This window comes from Podarcis pityusensis, assembly GCF_964106645.2.
Source record: "Podarcis pityusensis genome assembly, chromosome: 1".
Taxonomy (NCBI): Eukaryota; Metazoa; Chordata; class Lepidosauria; order Squamata; family Lacertidae; genus Podarcis; species Podarcis pityusensis.
The window spans coordinates 129,641,272-129,655,165 of record NC_138028.1 but is presented as its reverse complement, the minus strand read 5'-3'; the positions used below and the strand labels follow the sequence as shown (position 1 = coordinate 129,655,165).

Here is a 13,894-nt window from a genome sequence, read left to right as displayed (position 1 = left end):
CACTTCTGGCGAACCAGAGCAGCGCACGAAAACGCCATTTACCGTCCCGCCAGAGCAGTACCTATTTATCTACTTGCACTTCGTGCTTTTGAACTGCTAGGTTGGCAGGAGCAGGGACCGAGCAATGGGTGCTCACCCTGTCACAGGGATTCGAACCGCCGACCTTCTGATCGGCAAGCCCTAGGCTCTGTGGTTTAACCCACAGCGCCACCTGCATCCCTTACCTGTCCTATAGGAGCACATAACTGTGGGCATTTTGGTCAACTGTACCAGCATATCAGGATTCCAATAAAAAAACAGTCTAAGGCTGCAATGCATTCAAGATGACTTACTTTTGAGCAGATGTGGTTAAGACTGCACTGTTAGCCATTTGGTTTCAACAAAACAGCTTCAACTAAAGCATCCCCCAAGTTTTATTTATTTTTTAAAAAGAAGTTACCTTATTGCAATAGAGCATCCAAAGTTCATACAGCCTCTCTCTGGACGCCATCGTTCACCTTCCTCAGTTGTGAAGTACCATATGCTCAAGATCCTATCATGCTCACTTTCAATTCAAAATGTTCGCTTTAATTCGTCAATCCAATCAAGGACGGGGAAAACAAGTTTCTCCAATACTCTTGCACGGTTAAATCGGCTAAGGGTGACAATCAGCCCTCTCCTTTTCATCGATGGCACTTTGGAATTAACCTCTGAAAGGAAAATTGTGCTGGCTGGAACGTGCAGGATGTGTGACGATGTAAGAAAGGAAATGTTATAATTCCATATTACGAGTGCTGAAGGAGATCCCAGGAACTGCTCTTGTTGTTTCTGAATGATGAAACCTCGGTAAGATGTTGTTTGACTTCAAGTCTTCATCATCCCCCTCAGTGACAAACTGCATGGTAGAAAGTATATTTTCAGTGTACCAAACAGCAAAGCAATGTTGACAGATCAGCTGATAAAATAAAGACTGATTTATTTATTTTTAAGTACCCACTATGTTGGGTATTTTCTACAATTCACATCATTTATTTAAATTTAAAATTTAAAGTGCTCAGACACTCATTTCCTTGCTTTTGCTTCTGTAAGAATGCGGAAATTAGAATAAGGGCATCGCTGAGCAAAAAAAAAAACCTCTTCACAATAGAACCACCAATATCTCCAGGTTTTCCCCTCCTCTCACATACCCAGTGTCCAAATGTTCCCCCTGGCTTAGAAATTATAAAAACCCTAACCATTTTCAAAGGGTGATGAAAAACGGACGACTTCCGGGGAATTTGGGGGTGGGGTGGGTAGACTGATAAAGCTGTCGTAGGCTAAAGTGCCGACTGCGCTCTACTTAAGATATATTTTTTAAAAAATAATAATCCAAAATTAAACACAGATCATCTCTCCTCAAACCTTGTTTCTGATGGTTCTTCCCCCCACCCTTTCTCTAATTCACACACAGTTGTTTTCCTAACTTCACTTGTCTGTCCCTTTTACAGGATGCCTCTCCCTCAACCCAGTACAATACAATGATGCAACAACAACAACAACAACAATGAATAAATTCTTTTGGGAATTATAGAGACAGAACTACCTAAACTGTATAGAAACTTATTCATGTATGCTACTACAGCAGCAAGAATGTTACCTGCCCCAAAATGGAAAGAATAAGAAGTCCCAGCAAAGGAAGAATGGATACGAAAACGTACGGAATATGCAGAAATGGCAAAACTTACTGGAAAAATAAGAAATCAAGATAGAAAACTTTTTATAAAAGAATGGAAATGGGTTTATTGGAAAAATAAGAAATCAAGACAGCAAACTTTTTATAAAAGAATGGAAATGGGTTTACTGAATATTTACAGATAAATTGTAAACAGATAAAAACATTGGCAGGATTGTTGTAATAACCTGCAGTTTGACAAGAGTGTATATTTAAAGTAGATTAACAAGCGAGCAACTTGTTAATTTGGAATACGCAGAAGATATTACAAATAAATTGAAGGAACCGCAGAAAGAGGGGGATGGAAGTCGAGTTAAAGTAGATTAACAAGTGAGCAACTTAAGTTAATTTGGAATAATATGCAGAAGATATTACAAATAAATTGAAGGAACCGCAGAAAGAGGGGGATGGAAGTCGAGTTAAAGTAGATTAACAAGTGAGCAACTTAAGTTAATTTGGAATAATATGCAGAAGATATTACAAATAAATTGAAGGAACCGCAGAGAGAGGGGGAGGGAAGTCGAGTTCCGAAATGTTAAAAAGGATTGCAAAACTAGTATAATGCATAAACCTGAAAAGCACAGATATTTTTTTTTAAAAATGAATAAAAAATAATAATAATAATGAATAATTTAATGATGATGATAATAATGATACTAATTTCTCATCGCCCCCCAACCCCACCCTTCTTCCAGGGCACACCACCCCTATCCCCGTGCTGTAGTTTCAGGAGAGAGAAATTATAGTTTCAGGAGAGAGAAATTCTCATTATTCTCATTGCATTTGCCCTCTCCACTTCCCTGTTTCCTTCCCCCCCCCCATACCTCGCCCTCCTCCAGCCCCACAACCAGGCGGCTCTCCCCTCCCCGCCGCCCCACAGGGGCTCCTCGCTCACCGGGGACGCGGGAGGCTCCTCGGACCCCGGAGAAGAGGCGCCTTCGCTGGCTGCGGACTCAGCCCAGCTCGGGGGAAGAAGCTGAGGCGGCTCAGCAGGACGAGGAGGCGGAGGCGCTCGCTGCTGCTGCTGCTGCCGCCGCTGCTGGCAAATGGGAAGCCACATCGGCCGCCCCGACGCCCCGCCCACATTCCAGCGCTTGCCGCCTCCTTCCGCCCCGCCCCGCGACGCAACCACGTCCGTCCGCCCTTCTGGCGAAGGCGCGCGGAGATGACATGGGCGGAGGGGTGGGGGTGGGGAGGGAAAGGAAGCCTCGGCGGCCATCTTGGCTCCTGGCAGAGTCTTTTTTTTCCCCCTTCCCGCACGCTTCTTGCCGCCGCTTCTTGCTCTCTGTTATAGAACGGGAGCATACTTTCCAACATTTCTGAAAAGAGGGACGTCATATTCAATAATAATAGTTGTTGTTGATTCTGTTGTTGAGGTTTATTACTATTACTATTGAAATATACTCAGAGTCGCAAAGTGATTTCATGCTCTTTATTCAGCTCATAGTGGTGAGGAGGAATGAATGAATGTCCCCTCACAGTATCTGCTTTATATACATTATTTACACAATGGGCTGCACATGATTGGCTAATTCTGGAATTCTACTGTAAGCCAATCAGGTTGTGGATTCACTTCTATCTGGAGCAGGATTGGGTGGTTCCTGCCAACCAATCATACTGCTGCATTGTTCTAGGACCAATCAGACTGCTGCATTCTGAATCCTATTGTTCTAGGACCAATCAGACTGCTGCCTTTTGGATCCTATTGTTCTAGGACCAATCAGACTGCTACAGTTTGGATCCTATTCAACTCAGTACATAACACCCCTCCCCTCTAAGTTCCAGTCCTGCCCGGGAGGTCGCATCATAGTCCTCAAGGTATGCCGGCGGCCTACGTGTGCGTTGTGGCCTGGGGTGTTCCCTGGTCCGGGCTCCGGGTTCTGGCTCGTGTTCCAAGGATGCTGGCTGTGATGCGGCTGTTTGGTCTGGTGCAACCGGCTCGCTCAGTCGTGGTTCTGGTTCCGGTGTCCTTTCGGCCTCACGGGTCCTCTCTGTATTTACTGATTCTGCCTCTCCTGCTGGCCCCTCCTGCTCTATGGGCCTCACTGCCCCGCTGTTCCCTTGGGACTCCTCTGACCTGTCCTCCTCCTGGTTTTCTCCCGGGAATCGTCGCCGTATCTGGTCGCAGTGGCGGCGCCAGCATTGCCCCCCATCCGTTAGCACCTCGTACGACACGGGGCCAGTGACCCTGGTGATTGTGGCGGGTACCCATGCTGGGCCTGCCCCAAAATTCTTTGCGTACACTGGGTCCTGGGCCTCGAAGGTCCGGGGGTTCCTGCCTTCCCCCACCACTACCTCATCCTGAGCTCTATCGGGGTGAAGGCGGTCCAATCTGATTGCAAGGCGCCGACCCATTAGTAGTTCAGCGGGGCTCCGGCCAGTCGTTGAGCTGGGGGTGCTGTGCTGTGCTAGAAGGAATGTGGCAAGGCGGTACTCCCAGTCCCCTTGCGTCATGCGGCGAAGGGTGTCCTTGGTGGTCCGCACCATGCGTTCTGCTTGGCCATTGGTGGCAGGGTGGAACGGCGCCGAACGGATGTGGCGGATGGCGTTCTGCGCTGTGAAGGTTTGGAATTCTCCTGACGTAAATGCAGTCCCGTTGTCTGAGACGAGAGTGTCAGGGAGCCCGTGGGTTGCAAACAGCCTGCGTAGTACCCGGATGGCTGCGGACGTGGAAGTGGACGGTACCAGTGCGACTTCCAGCCATTTGGTGTAGGAGTCCACCACTATGAAGAATGTTTTCCCCTGAAAGGGGCCAGCGAAATCCACATGCAGGCGTGACCATGGTGCTCGGGCGGACTCCCAGGACTGGACTGGGGCCCTTGGGGGATCTGGGCGGGATTCTTGGCAGGCCTGGCAGTGTTTGACCCAGGCCTCTATCTCTCCATCGATCCCCGGCCACCACACATAACTCCTGGCAAGGGCCTTCATTCTTACTACCCCTGGATGTGTCTCGTGTAGGGCTGTGAGGACCCTTTTGCAGAGGGGCTGGGGAACAACGACTCTGCTTCCCCATAACAGGCACCCCTTGTGGGCCGACAGTTCATGTTTGCGGGTTGTGTAGCCGGCGAATTCTGGCCCGGGGCTGCTGCTGGGCCATCCCCTCCACACCCAGTCCAGGACCCGGGAGATGACCCTATCTTTCTTGGAATGGTGTGCAACTTCTTGTGCCTGAATGGGGCGGTCGGGAAGCAGCTCCAGGCTCATAACCTCTTGTGCAGGTGCTGGGTCAGGGCCTGTTTCCGGTAGTGGTAGCCTGCTGAGGGCGTCCGCATGGCCCATCGCCTTCCCAGGTCGGTGAATCAGTGCATACTGGTAGCTGGCAAGGAAAATTGACCACCTGAGGACGCGAGGAGACAGCACTTGGGGGGTCTGCTTTTCGGGGGCAAACAAGCCAAGCAACGGCTTGTGGTCAGTCACCACGGTGAAGGGCCGCCCGTACAAGAAATCATGGAATTTTTTTACTCCCTTTACGATTGCCAGACCCTCCTTGTCGATTTGCGAGTAGTTCCGCTCGGTTGTGTTGAGTGTCTGGGAAAAGTACGCCACCGGTACCTCTCTTCCATCCGGGAGTTGGTGCCCCAGGACAGCTCCAATGCCATAGGGTGAGGCGTCGCATGCTAGCACCACCGGCAGCCTCTCGTCGAAGTGTGCCAAGACCGAGTTTGAGACAAGCAAGTCCTTGACTGCCTGGAATGCGGCCTCCTGGCGCTGGCCCCACACCCAAGGGGCCCGCTTGTCCAGGAGTCTGTGTAGGGGCTCCGCTACCGCCGCCTTGTGGGGAAGGAAGGAATGGTAAAAGTTCAATAGTCCCAAGAAGGCCTGAAGTTCAGTCTTGCTCTTGGGCGCTGGGGCATCACAAATGGCCCGTACCTTGTCCCCAGTCGGGTGGACCCCTTCTGCGTCCACCATAAATCCCAGAAAGTCCACCTGAGGCACTCCTAGTAGACATTTTTCCCGCTTCACCTTGAGACCCGCCGTCTGGAAACGGTGCAGAACGGTGCGGAGGCGGTCCTCAAACTCCTCTGGTGTGGGGCCGGCAATCAACACATCATCGAAGAAGGGGGTGACGCCAGGAATCCCTTTAAGGAGAGAGTCCATTATATTCTGGAATATGCCTGGTGCCACGCTGACACCGAATTGCAGCCGCTTTACCCTGAACGCTCCTCTGTGCGTCACAATCGTCTGTGCCTCTGCTGTGGCCTCATCTACTGGCAGCTGTTGATATGCTTGGGCCAAGTCCAGCTTGCCAAAAATTTTCGACCCAGCCAGGGTGGCAAGGACATGGCTGACCACTGGCACTGGGTATGCGTGGGCCGTGAGGGCCTTGTTTATGGTACATTTGTAGTCTGCGCAGATGCGGACCGAACCATTAGGCTTGACGGGTGTGACGATTGGGGTTTCCCAGGGAGCATTAGGCACCGGCTCCAGCACTCCTTGCTCTACGAGTCGGTCCAATTCCTTGTCTATACGGGGTTTCAAGGCGAACGGGACCCGGCGGGCCTTGAGCCTGACCGGTCGTACTGCGGGGTCAAGCTGTAGCGCAATGGGGGGGCCCGTATACTGTCCCAATTTCCCATCGAAAACCCCTGGAAATTCCTTGCATATGGCGTCCACGTCCACTTGTAAGCTAGTGTGGTTCACCCCGGTGACAGCTAGCCCCAGTGGTCCAAACCATGCCAATCCCAGTAAGCTAATGTAGGGGCCCTTGACCACAAGCAAGTCCAGTTGCCGCGTCCGCCCTCGGTATTGCACCCTGAAGGTCCCCACCCCCATTGTGGGGACCTTACGTTTCTGGAAGTCCCGGAGGGTGAATGGGGCCGGCCTGAGTTTGGGACCCCCAGTGGGACACAGTTTCCTTAAGGTCCTTGCCGAGATTATGGATAGAGTTGAACCCGTGTCAAGCTCCATGCGGCATGGGGCCCCCTCTATCTGTACCTCTACATAAATTTTCTCTACGTTGGGGTGGGGCAACTGGTATACCTGGAAGTCCGTGAGCTCCGTCGAGTTGCCTTGGTGCGTTGGGCCCCGGGACCTGGGGCTCTTGGATTGGTCATCTGATGCCTGGTGTCGGGTGGGCCGAGCCCGACACACCCGGGCGATGTGTCCCGATTTTCTGCACTGCCTGCACTCTGCGTTGCGGAAACGGCAGGTCCTCCTCTCGTGACTCTCCCCGCAGCTTGCGCAGTTCCCTCCTTCTCGTCGAGGCAGCTGTGGTCTGTGCGCTGCTTGAGTGCGCTGCTGTACTCGGTGCACCTCCTCCCTGTCGGATCCTGAGTCGTCGGTGAGGTCTTCATGGTGGACCCTCGGTTGGGATGGCAGGCTCGGCCGTGCCTCTTGGGTCGACCTCTCGGCAGCTTCTGTTGCCAGGGCCTCCTCCAGAGCGACCTGGAACGTTAGGTCCTTCTTAGCGTAGAGGCGTCGTTGCAGCTTCTCATCCTTCAGGCCACCGACGAGGCGGTCACGAAGCATGTTCTCCAGCTCTGAGAAGTTGCAGAACCGGGCGGCTTGGCGGAGAGAGGTCACAAACCCAGTTATGGTTTCCCCAGGGGCTTGCCGCTTTGCGTAGAAGGCATTTCGACGAGCCACCACTGAGGGCTGCGGCGAAAAGTGCCCCTTCAGCTGTTCCATTATTGTTTTGTATGGAACAGTAGCGACGTCTTCTGGCGCAAGGAGAGCCCGGGCGATTTCAAACGTCTCCTCTCCGCAGACGCTGAAGAATATCGCCCTCTTCTTGGCGTCTTCTTCGTCGGTGACCCCTTTGGCTTCTAGGAGGAAGGTGAAACGGGAGGCGTACGCTTCCCAGTCTCCAGATGCTGGGTTGAATGGCGAGAAGCTGCTGTTGGCTGCCATTCTGAGTTCCTTGTGCCCCGGAGCTGAAGCCTGGATACACGGTGCGAGGCAGCGGTGCGGCAGTTGGCGGTGCTGCGGTGCTGTGTGTGGCAGTCAGCTCAGCGGGATCCCATCCTCGTCGCCAGTGAAATATACTCAGAGTCGCAAAGTGATTTCATGCTCTTTATTCAGCTCATAGTGGTGAGGAGGAATGAATAAATGTCCCCTCACAGTATCTGCTTTATATACATTATTTACACAATGGGCTGCACATGATTGGCTAATTCTGGAATTCTACTGTAAGCCAATCAGGTTGTGGATTCACTTCTATCTGGAGCAGGATTGGGTGGTTCCTGCCAACCAATCATACTGCTGCATTGTTCTAGGACCAATCAGACTGCTGCATTCTGAATCCTATTGTTCTAGGACCAATCAGACTGCTGCCTTTTGGATCCTATTGTTCTAGGACCAATCAGACTGCTACAGTTTGGATCCTATTCAACTCAGTACATAACAACTATTATCATCATCATTATTATCATTATGTTTTTCTACAATAATAATAATAATAATAATAATAAATTAATTAATTATACCCCGCCCATCTGGCTGGGTTTCCCCAGCCACTCTGGACGGCTTCCAACAAAACACTAAAATACAATAACCTATTAAACATTAAAAGCTTATTATTATTCTTATTATTATTATTAAAAGCTTCCCTAAACAGGGCTGCTTGTTATTCCTATTATTCTATTTATATTAATCATTTTATACTTTTATTATTTATTTATTATTTATTGTTATCATTATTTATTATATTATCATTTCTATTTATTATTTATTTATTATATTTAGTAGTAGTACTCTGTATTTCTATTATTCTATTTGTTATTATGATGATGATTCTATTATTATTATCATTATCATTATCATTATTATTATCATTATCATTCTTTCTTCTTCGGCGAAAAAATCTGAGAGAGGAGATCCCAGCAGACTTTAGGGATGCCAAAATTATCAATCTCTTTATTTAAAAAAAACGGATTGTGGAAACTACCAGCCGCAGCCAGCAAAATTCTCGCAAGAATCTTAGGCAAACGGTCTCCTAACAATATCCGAGGCGAGCTTTCCTGAATCCCAAAATGGTTTTTTGACTTTCTGGAGGGACAGAGGATGTGATTTTCACCGCTCGACTGCTTCAAGAAAAATGCAGAGAGCCCAACCAACCCCTATATATGTGTTTATTGACTTGACTAAGGCCTTTGATACTGTGAATTGTAATGCCCTGTCGACTGTCCTTCTGAAAATTGGTTGTCCAGATCAATTTGTGAACGTCCTTCGGCTCCTCCATGATAATATGGCAGCAACAATTGCAGATAACAATCGCTCTCAAAGTTCAGGTGTTAAGAAGGGTTGTGCTGTCGCCCCAACTCTATTTTTGATGATGATGATGATGATGATGATGATGATTGTACCCCGCCCATCAGACTGGGTTCCCCCAGCCGCTCTGGGCAGCTTCCAACATATTTAAAAAGATAATAAAGCATCAAACATTTTAAAAACTGCCCTATACAGAACTGCTTTCAGGTGCTTTCTGAAGGTTGTACAATTACTTATCTCCTTGGCTCAGGCCCTCCAACATTTCTCCAGTGAAAACTGGGATTCCCTACCACACCCTCCCAAATTTCCCCCATGAAAACAGGGGCATCCTTAGGAAAAGTGGGACATTCTGGGATCGAATCAGAAACTGGGACGGCTTCGGTAAATACGGGACTGTCCATTTTACTCCAGAAAGGGGAAAACATAACAAAATGCCATCCCAATGAGAACTGAAAAAGGTCAATGCCTTCCAGGAAGCATAGAAAGTTCCCTGTCAAATGGAAACTGAAAGCTGAAACCTATGCATAGCTGTCAACCTTCCCTTATTTGGCGGGAAACTCCCTTATTCCAGAGCCATTTCCCGCTGCTACCCCGGATTGTTGATATCCCGTAAATTTCCCGGATTTCAAAGGAAGCAGCTCTTCTCCCTCCCTGCCGGCCAGGGAGGGTTGCGTTGCTCACCAATAAGGAGTCTGAGAATGACTGGGGGGTGGAGCTTGCATGCCTTGTGCCAATCAAATCAGCCGCGCTGCCTAGGGACTCGCCTTTGCTCAGCGCTTCCCAGCGGAGAAGTGACGGTAGTTTTCCTTGCTGCATCCCCTTTGCTGGAAGGCTGCGCTATGGGAACCACCGCTTGAGGCTTTGTTTGGCTGCTGGCTGGGCTTTCTGCCTTTGGACCTTTGGCTCGGAGGGGCTCTACTCTGTGTGTGTGTGTGTGTGAGAGAGAGAGAGAGAGAGAGAGAGAGTGAATGTGTCACTTAAGCTGATAGTAGGAATGCTGTAGCTTCACACACTTACCTACACACAATGTGTAATTAAGTTGGGGCATTTTTTTACCGCAGGATGTGGTGAGGTCAGTACTTTAGATTTACAAGGGGATCTGAGAGATGAATGGGAGATACGGTTTTGTCAGCATTAATGGACAGCTAAATAGAAACTTGGGGCGCGGGTGGCGCTGTGGGTTAAACCACAGAGCCCAGTAGTGATGTATGGAAGTGAGAGCTGGACCATAAAGAAGGCTGATCGCTGAAGAATTGATGCTTTTGAATTATGGTGCTGGAGGAGACTCTTGAGAGTCCCATGGACTGCAAGAACAACAAACCTATTCATTCTGAAGGAAATCAGCCCTGAGTGCTTACTGGAAGGACAGATCCTGAAGCTGAGGCTCCAATACTTTGGCCACCTCATGAGAAGAGAAGACTCCCTGGAAAAGACCCTGATGTAGGGAAAGATGGAGGGCACAAGGAGAAGGGGACGACAGAGGACGAGATGGTGGGACAGTGTTCTCGAAGCTACTAACATGAGTTTGACGAAACTGTGGGAGGCAGTGGAAGACAGGAGTGCCTGGCGTGCTCTGGTCCATGGGGTCACAAAGAGTCGGCTACGACTAAATGACTAAACAACAACAACAATAAGTTAATTCTCCTTATTTGACTGCTTTCCCCTTTGGAATTTATTATTTCATTGGCTGTTCCTTCCTGCGCTACTATACATTTAACCATACATCTGACTGGAGTTGTTCTGAATTCTGTGTTTGCTTGACCTCTCTCAATGCCCCCTTCTTTAGTACTTTATTATTAAATTGACTGTGTCCCTTCCCCAATTTCTATTGCACTTTGCTTACACAGGTCGTCGGGGACACCTTCAATTCTTCCTTTGAACTGAAAATCTTTCACAGTCAGTATATTTCTTTTATAATTTTTTGTAATTATTTTTCAGTGTAGACCTATTTTGCTCCCTTTCAAAATCATCTCTTTCTAGGGGTGCAGCCTAGGTTCAGTAGTCTGTTCCATAATATTAAAAAACTTCCCATAGTCTGTTTTATTTTATTTATATTTATTCAAAAGCCACTTAACATATCAAAAATCTATTAAACTCTGCATACTCCTTCCAGGCATAGGCAAACTCAGCCCTCCAGATGTTTTGGGACTACAACTCCCATCATCCCTAGCTAACAGGACCAGTGGTCAGAGATGATGGGAATTGTAGTCCCCAAACATCTGGAGGGCTGAGTTTGCCTATGCCTGCTTCTTTCCCTTTGTGCTGATGGCATCCTAATAGCACAGGGATTATGTTGGCACTTAACCTCTCAGGACATATACCAGACAGTGTTACTTCAAACCCTGTAGAGAGATAGAATTGTGGTAAATCCCACATTTCTAACCTTTTTGCTTCTGAGAAAATTTGTCTTTTTGCTTGAAACTTTAAATCATGCAGAAGATTGTTAACCTGGGAAGAGAATTTACTACTAAGGAAGAAGGAGTTCCTCTTTTTTCAGTTATTGTCGGTTGCCCTTTTGCTAACTGGAGATAAGGGGAGCAGCACAAAGTCATTCTTTGTTTCAGGATCAATGTGGAGTTACGTTACAGCCAACTGCAGTTTTTATTACCTTGAAACGCATCCACAGTCTGTTTAAAACCTTTAATCAGGATCCCAAGGTAAGCAGAGCTGATATAATTTTTATCCTCCGTTTATACCTTGGAGTAAACAAGTCAGGGATACTGATGAGTCTGCTGTGGATTACTCATTTGCAAAACACATCAGCGGTTACCCGATTCCAGTTAACAATGCAAACTCAAACAGAGCAACCAAGCACTGTATTGAAAAACAGCCGGTGGTACAAGGTCTTTCTACAAACCATGGGTAGGCAAACTAAGGCCTGAGGGCTGGATCCGGCCCAATCGCCTTCTCAATCCAGGCCGCGGATGGTCCAGGAATCAGTGTGTTTTTACATGAGTAGAATGTGTCCTTTTATTTAAAATGCATCTCTGGGTTATTTGTGGGGCATAGGAATTTGTTCATATTTTTTTTCCAAAATATAGTCCGGCCCCCCACAAGGTCTGAGGGACAGTGGACCGGCCCCCTGCTGAAAAGGTTTGCTGACCCCTGGCGATAGATTGCAGCGCCTTTTGTGGAAGGAGGGAGAAAAGATCAGCTGGACACCATTTCCTGCCTCTCCCCTTCCAGTTGCCAAGATTATCATACTGCAAATCTCATAGAAATCCCATGGAATCGTTGAGTTGGAAGGAAATCTGAGGATCACGTGCAATGCAGGAATATGCAACTTTGGCATTGTCACCACTATGCTCTAACCAACATTGGTAGAGGGACAGACATTTCATTTGACTCACGATTGTACAGCTGTGGCAGGCAACCAGAGACCCCCTGGACCAAAGGGGACTCCCTGGGATTTCAGTTGACACTTCTATCTGGTCAAGCAAGAGAGGAGGAGAGTACCTTTTATCATATGTGGTGGACCTGCCCCAAGGTGAAAGACTTCTGGGAGACGATTTATAATGAATTGAAGAAAATGTTGAAATACCGTATTTTTCGCTCTATAAGATGCACCAGACCACAAGACGCACCTAATTTTTGGAGGAGGAAAACAAGAAAAAAAATATTCTGAATCTCAGAAGCCAGAACAACAAAAGGGATCACTACACAGTGAAAGCAGCAATCCCTCTTGCTGTTCTGGCTTCTGGGATAGCTGCGCAGCCTACATTCGCTCCATAAGACGCACACACATTTCCCCTTACTTTTTAGGAGGGAATAAGTGAGTCTTATAGAGCAAAAAATACGGTATACATTTATTAAGAAACCAGACGCCTTTCTTCTTGGAATAACAGGTTTGGAGCTGCCCAACAAAGATGTTAAATTATTTTTGTATGCCACAACTGCTGCTCGAATTTTATTAGCTAAGAATTGGAAAACACAAGAAGTACCAATAGTGGAAGATTAGCAGATGAAGATGATGGATTTTTCGGAGCTAGCCGATCTGACTGGAAGAGTCCGTGACCAGAAGGAGGAGGATTACCAGGAAGAATGGATGAAATTTAAAGACTATTTAGTTAAATATGTTAAGTTAAATTAATTGGAGAAGCTTGCAAATAACAGATAGGCTTAGGATTTAAATAGGTAATTGTCGGGGAACTGCCATCAGTGCCGGAGGGAGAGAGAGAGCTCCAGAGGGATCCCAGAGAGCGTCACAGGATTGGGAGAGGCAGCCCATCTTCTGGGGAAGGGAATCAGCTCAGCTCCAGTGGAGAAGGGGGGCAGATGGTGGAATCTGAGAGGGAGTCACATGACTCCTTGCCTGGGACCAGCGGGGGGAGGAAGGGTCCTCCGCTGCCTACGCCTTCCTTGCGCAGAAGGCTTCCGCGCAGGGAAAGTAGGAGGCGACTGGGCGTGAAAGAACTTCTATGCTGGAAGAAGTTTAAGAAATGCCCACTGACGGATTCTGCCAGCGATTGAGACAGCCACGGGTGAGTGGCTGTCCGGACAGAAAAGGTTCACTTAGGCAACCCAGCCAGGTGTGGGCACCGGCTTACACACGAGCAACCCCTTGAACCACAACAGTAATGTGATGAATTAATATGTTTAATACTGAACTGGAAAGGTGGAAAAAAGGTTAAGTGATTAAGTTAATTTTATAAGAATATTGGTTTTGGAAAACCGTTAAAACGATATACACTGAAATTCAACCAGGGGGATACGAGGAAGTCACTTAACAATGTTACTAAATTTGGTTTAAATACGGTTGAGATTTATGTTTGCCTTGTCTCTCGTACCAAGAAATGGGTTCATTGACGCAGCAAGGCTTGCCGTTGTCCCACATGCCATTTGCCTTCACAATCTTTTGACTTGGGAAGGTGGCCGTGTAAGCAATTAAAATGTCACAAAAACAAAGGATTGTTGTTTCCAGCTGGTAAATAGGCAATGCAAAAAGTTCCCAGAGAAACAACAAAAATCTGTGGACTTGCCTTTTTCCCCAAATGA

General features: G+C 47.9%; 1 protein-coding gene and 1 long non-coding RNA gene across 5 annotated transcripts in view; one reads left to right on the top strand and one right to left on the bottom strand.

Annotated features, from left to right (window-relative positions):
- The window catches only part of NBEAL1 (neurobeachin like 1), a 163,562-nt gene extending 160,812 nt beyond the window's left edge, over nt 1-2,750 (bottom strand). For 3 of the 4 annotated variants that reach the window (XR_013989070.1, XM_081015096.1, XM_081015098.1), the window contains exons 1-2: nt 2,586-2,750; nt 440-874 (exon numbers count right to left, since the gene is read on the bottom strand). Coding sequence is in view for 3 of the 4 variants with exons in the window: in XM_081015096.1 (XP_080871222.1) it covers nt 440-490 (51 nt within the window). In the remaining variant the exon portion in view is untranslated. Of the gene's footprint in view, nt 1-439; nt 935-2,585 lie in introns of all 4 variants that reach the window. The other variant, XM_081015097.1, reaches the window with a different exon arrangement.
- Nucleotides 1-13,894, top strand: part of LOC308484931 — a 211,789-nt gene that overhangs the window by 167,379 nt on the left and 30,516 nt on the right. The window lies entirely within an intron of this gene.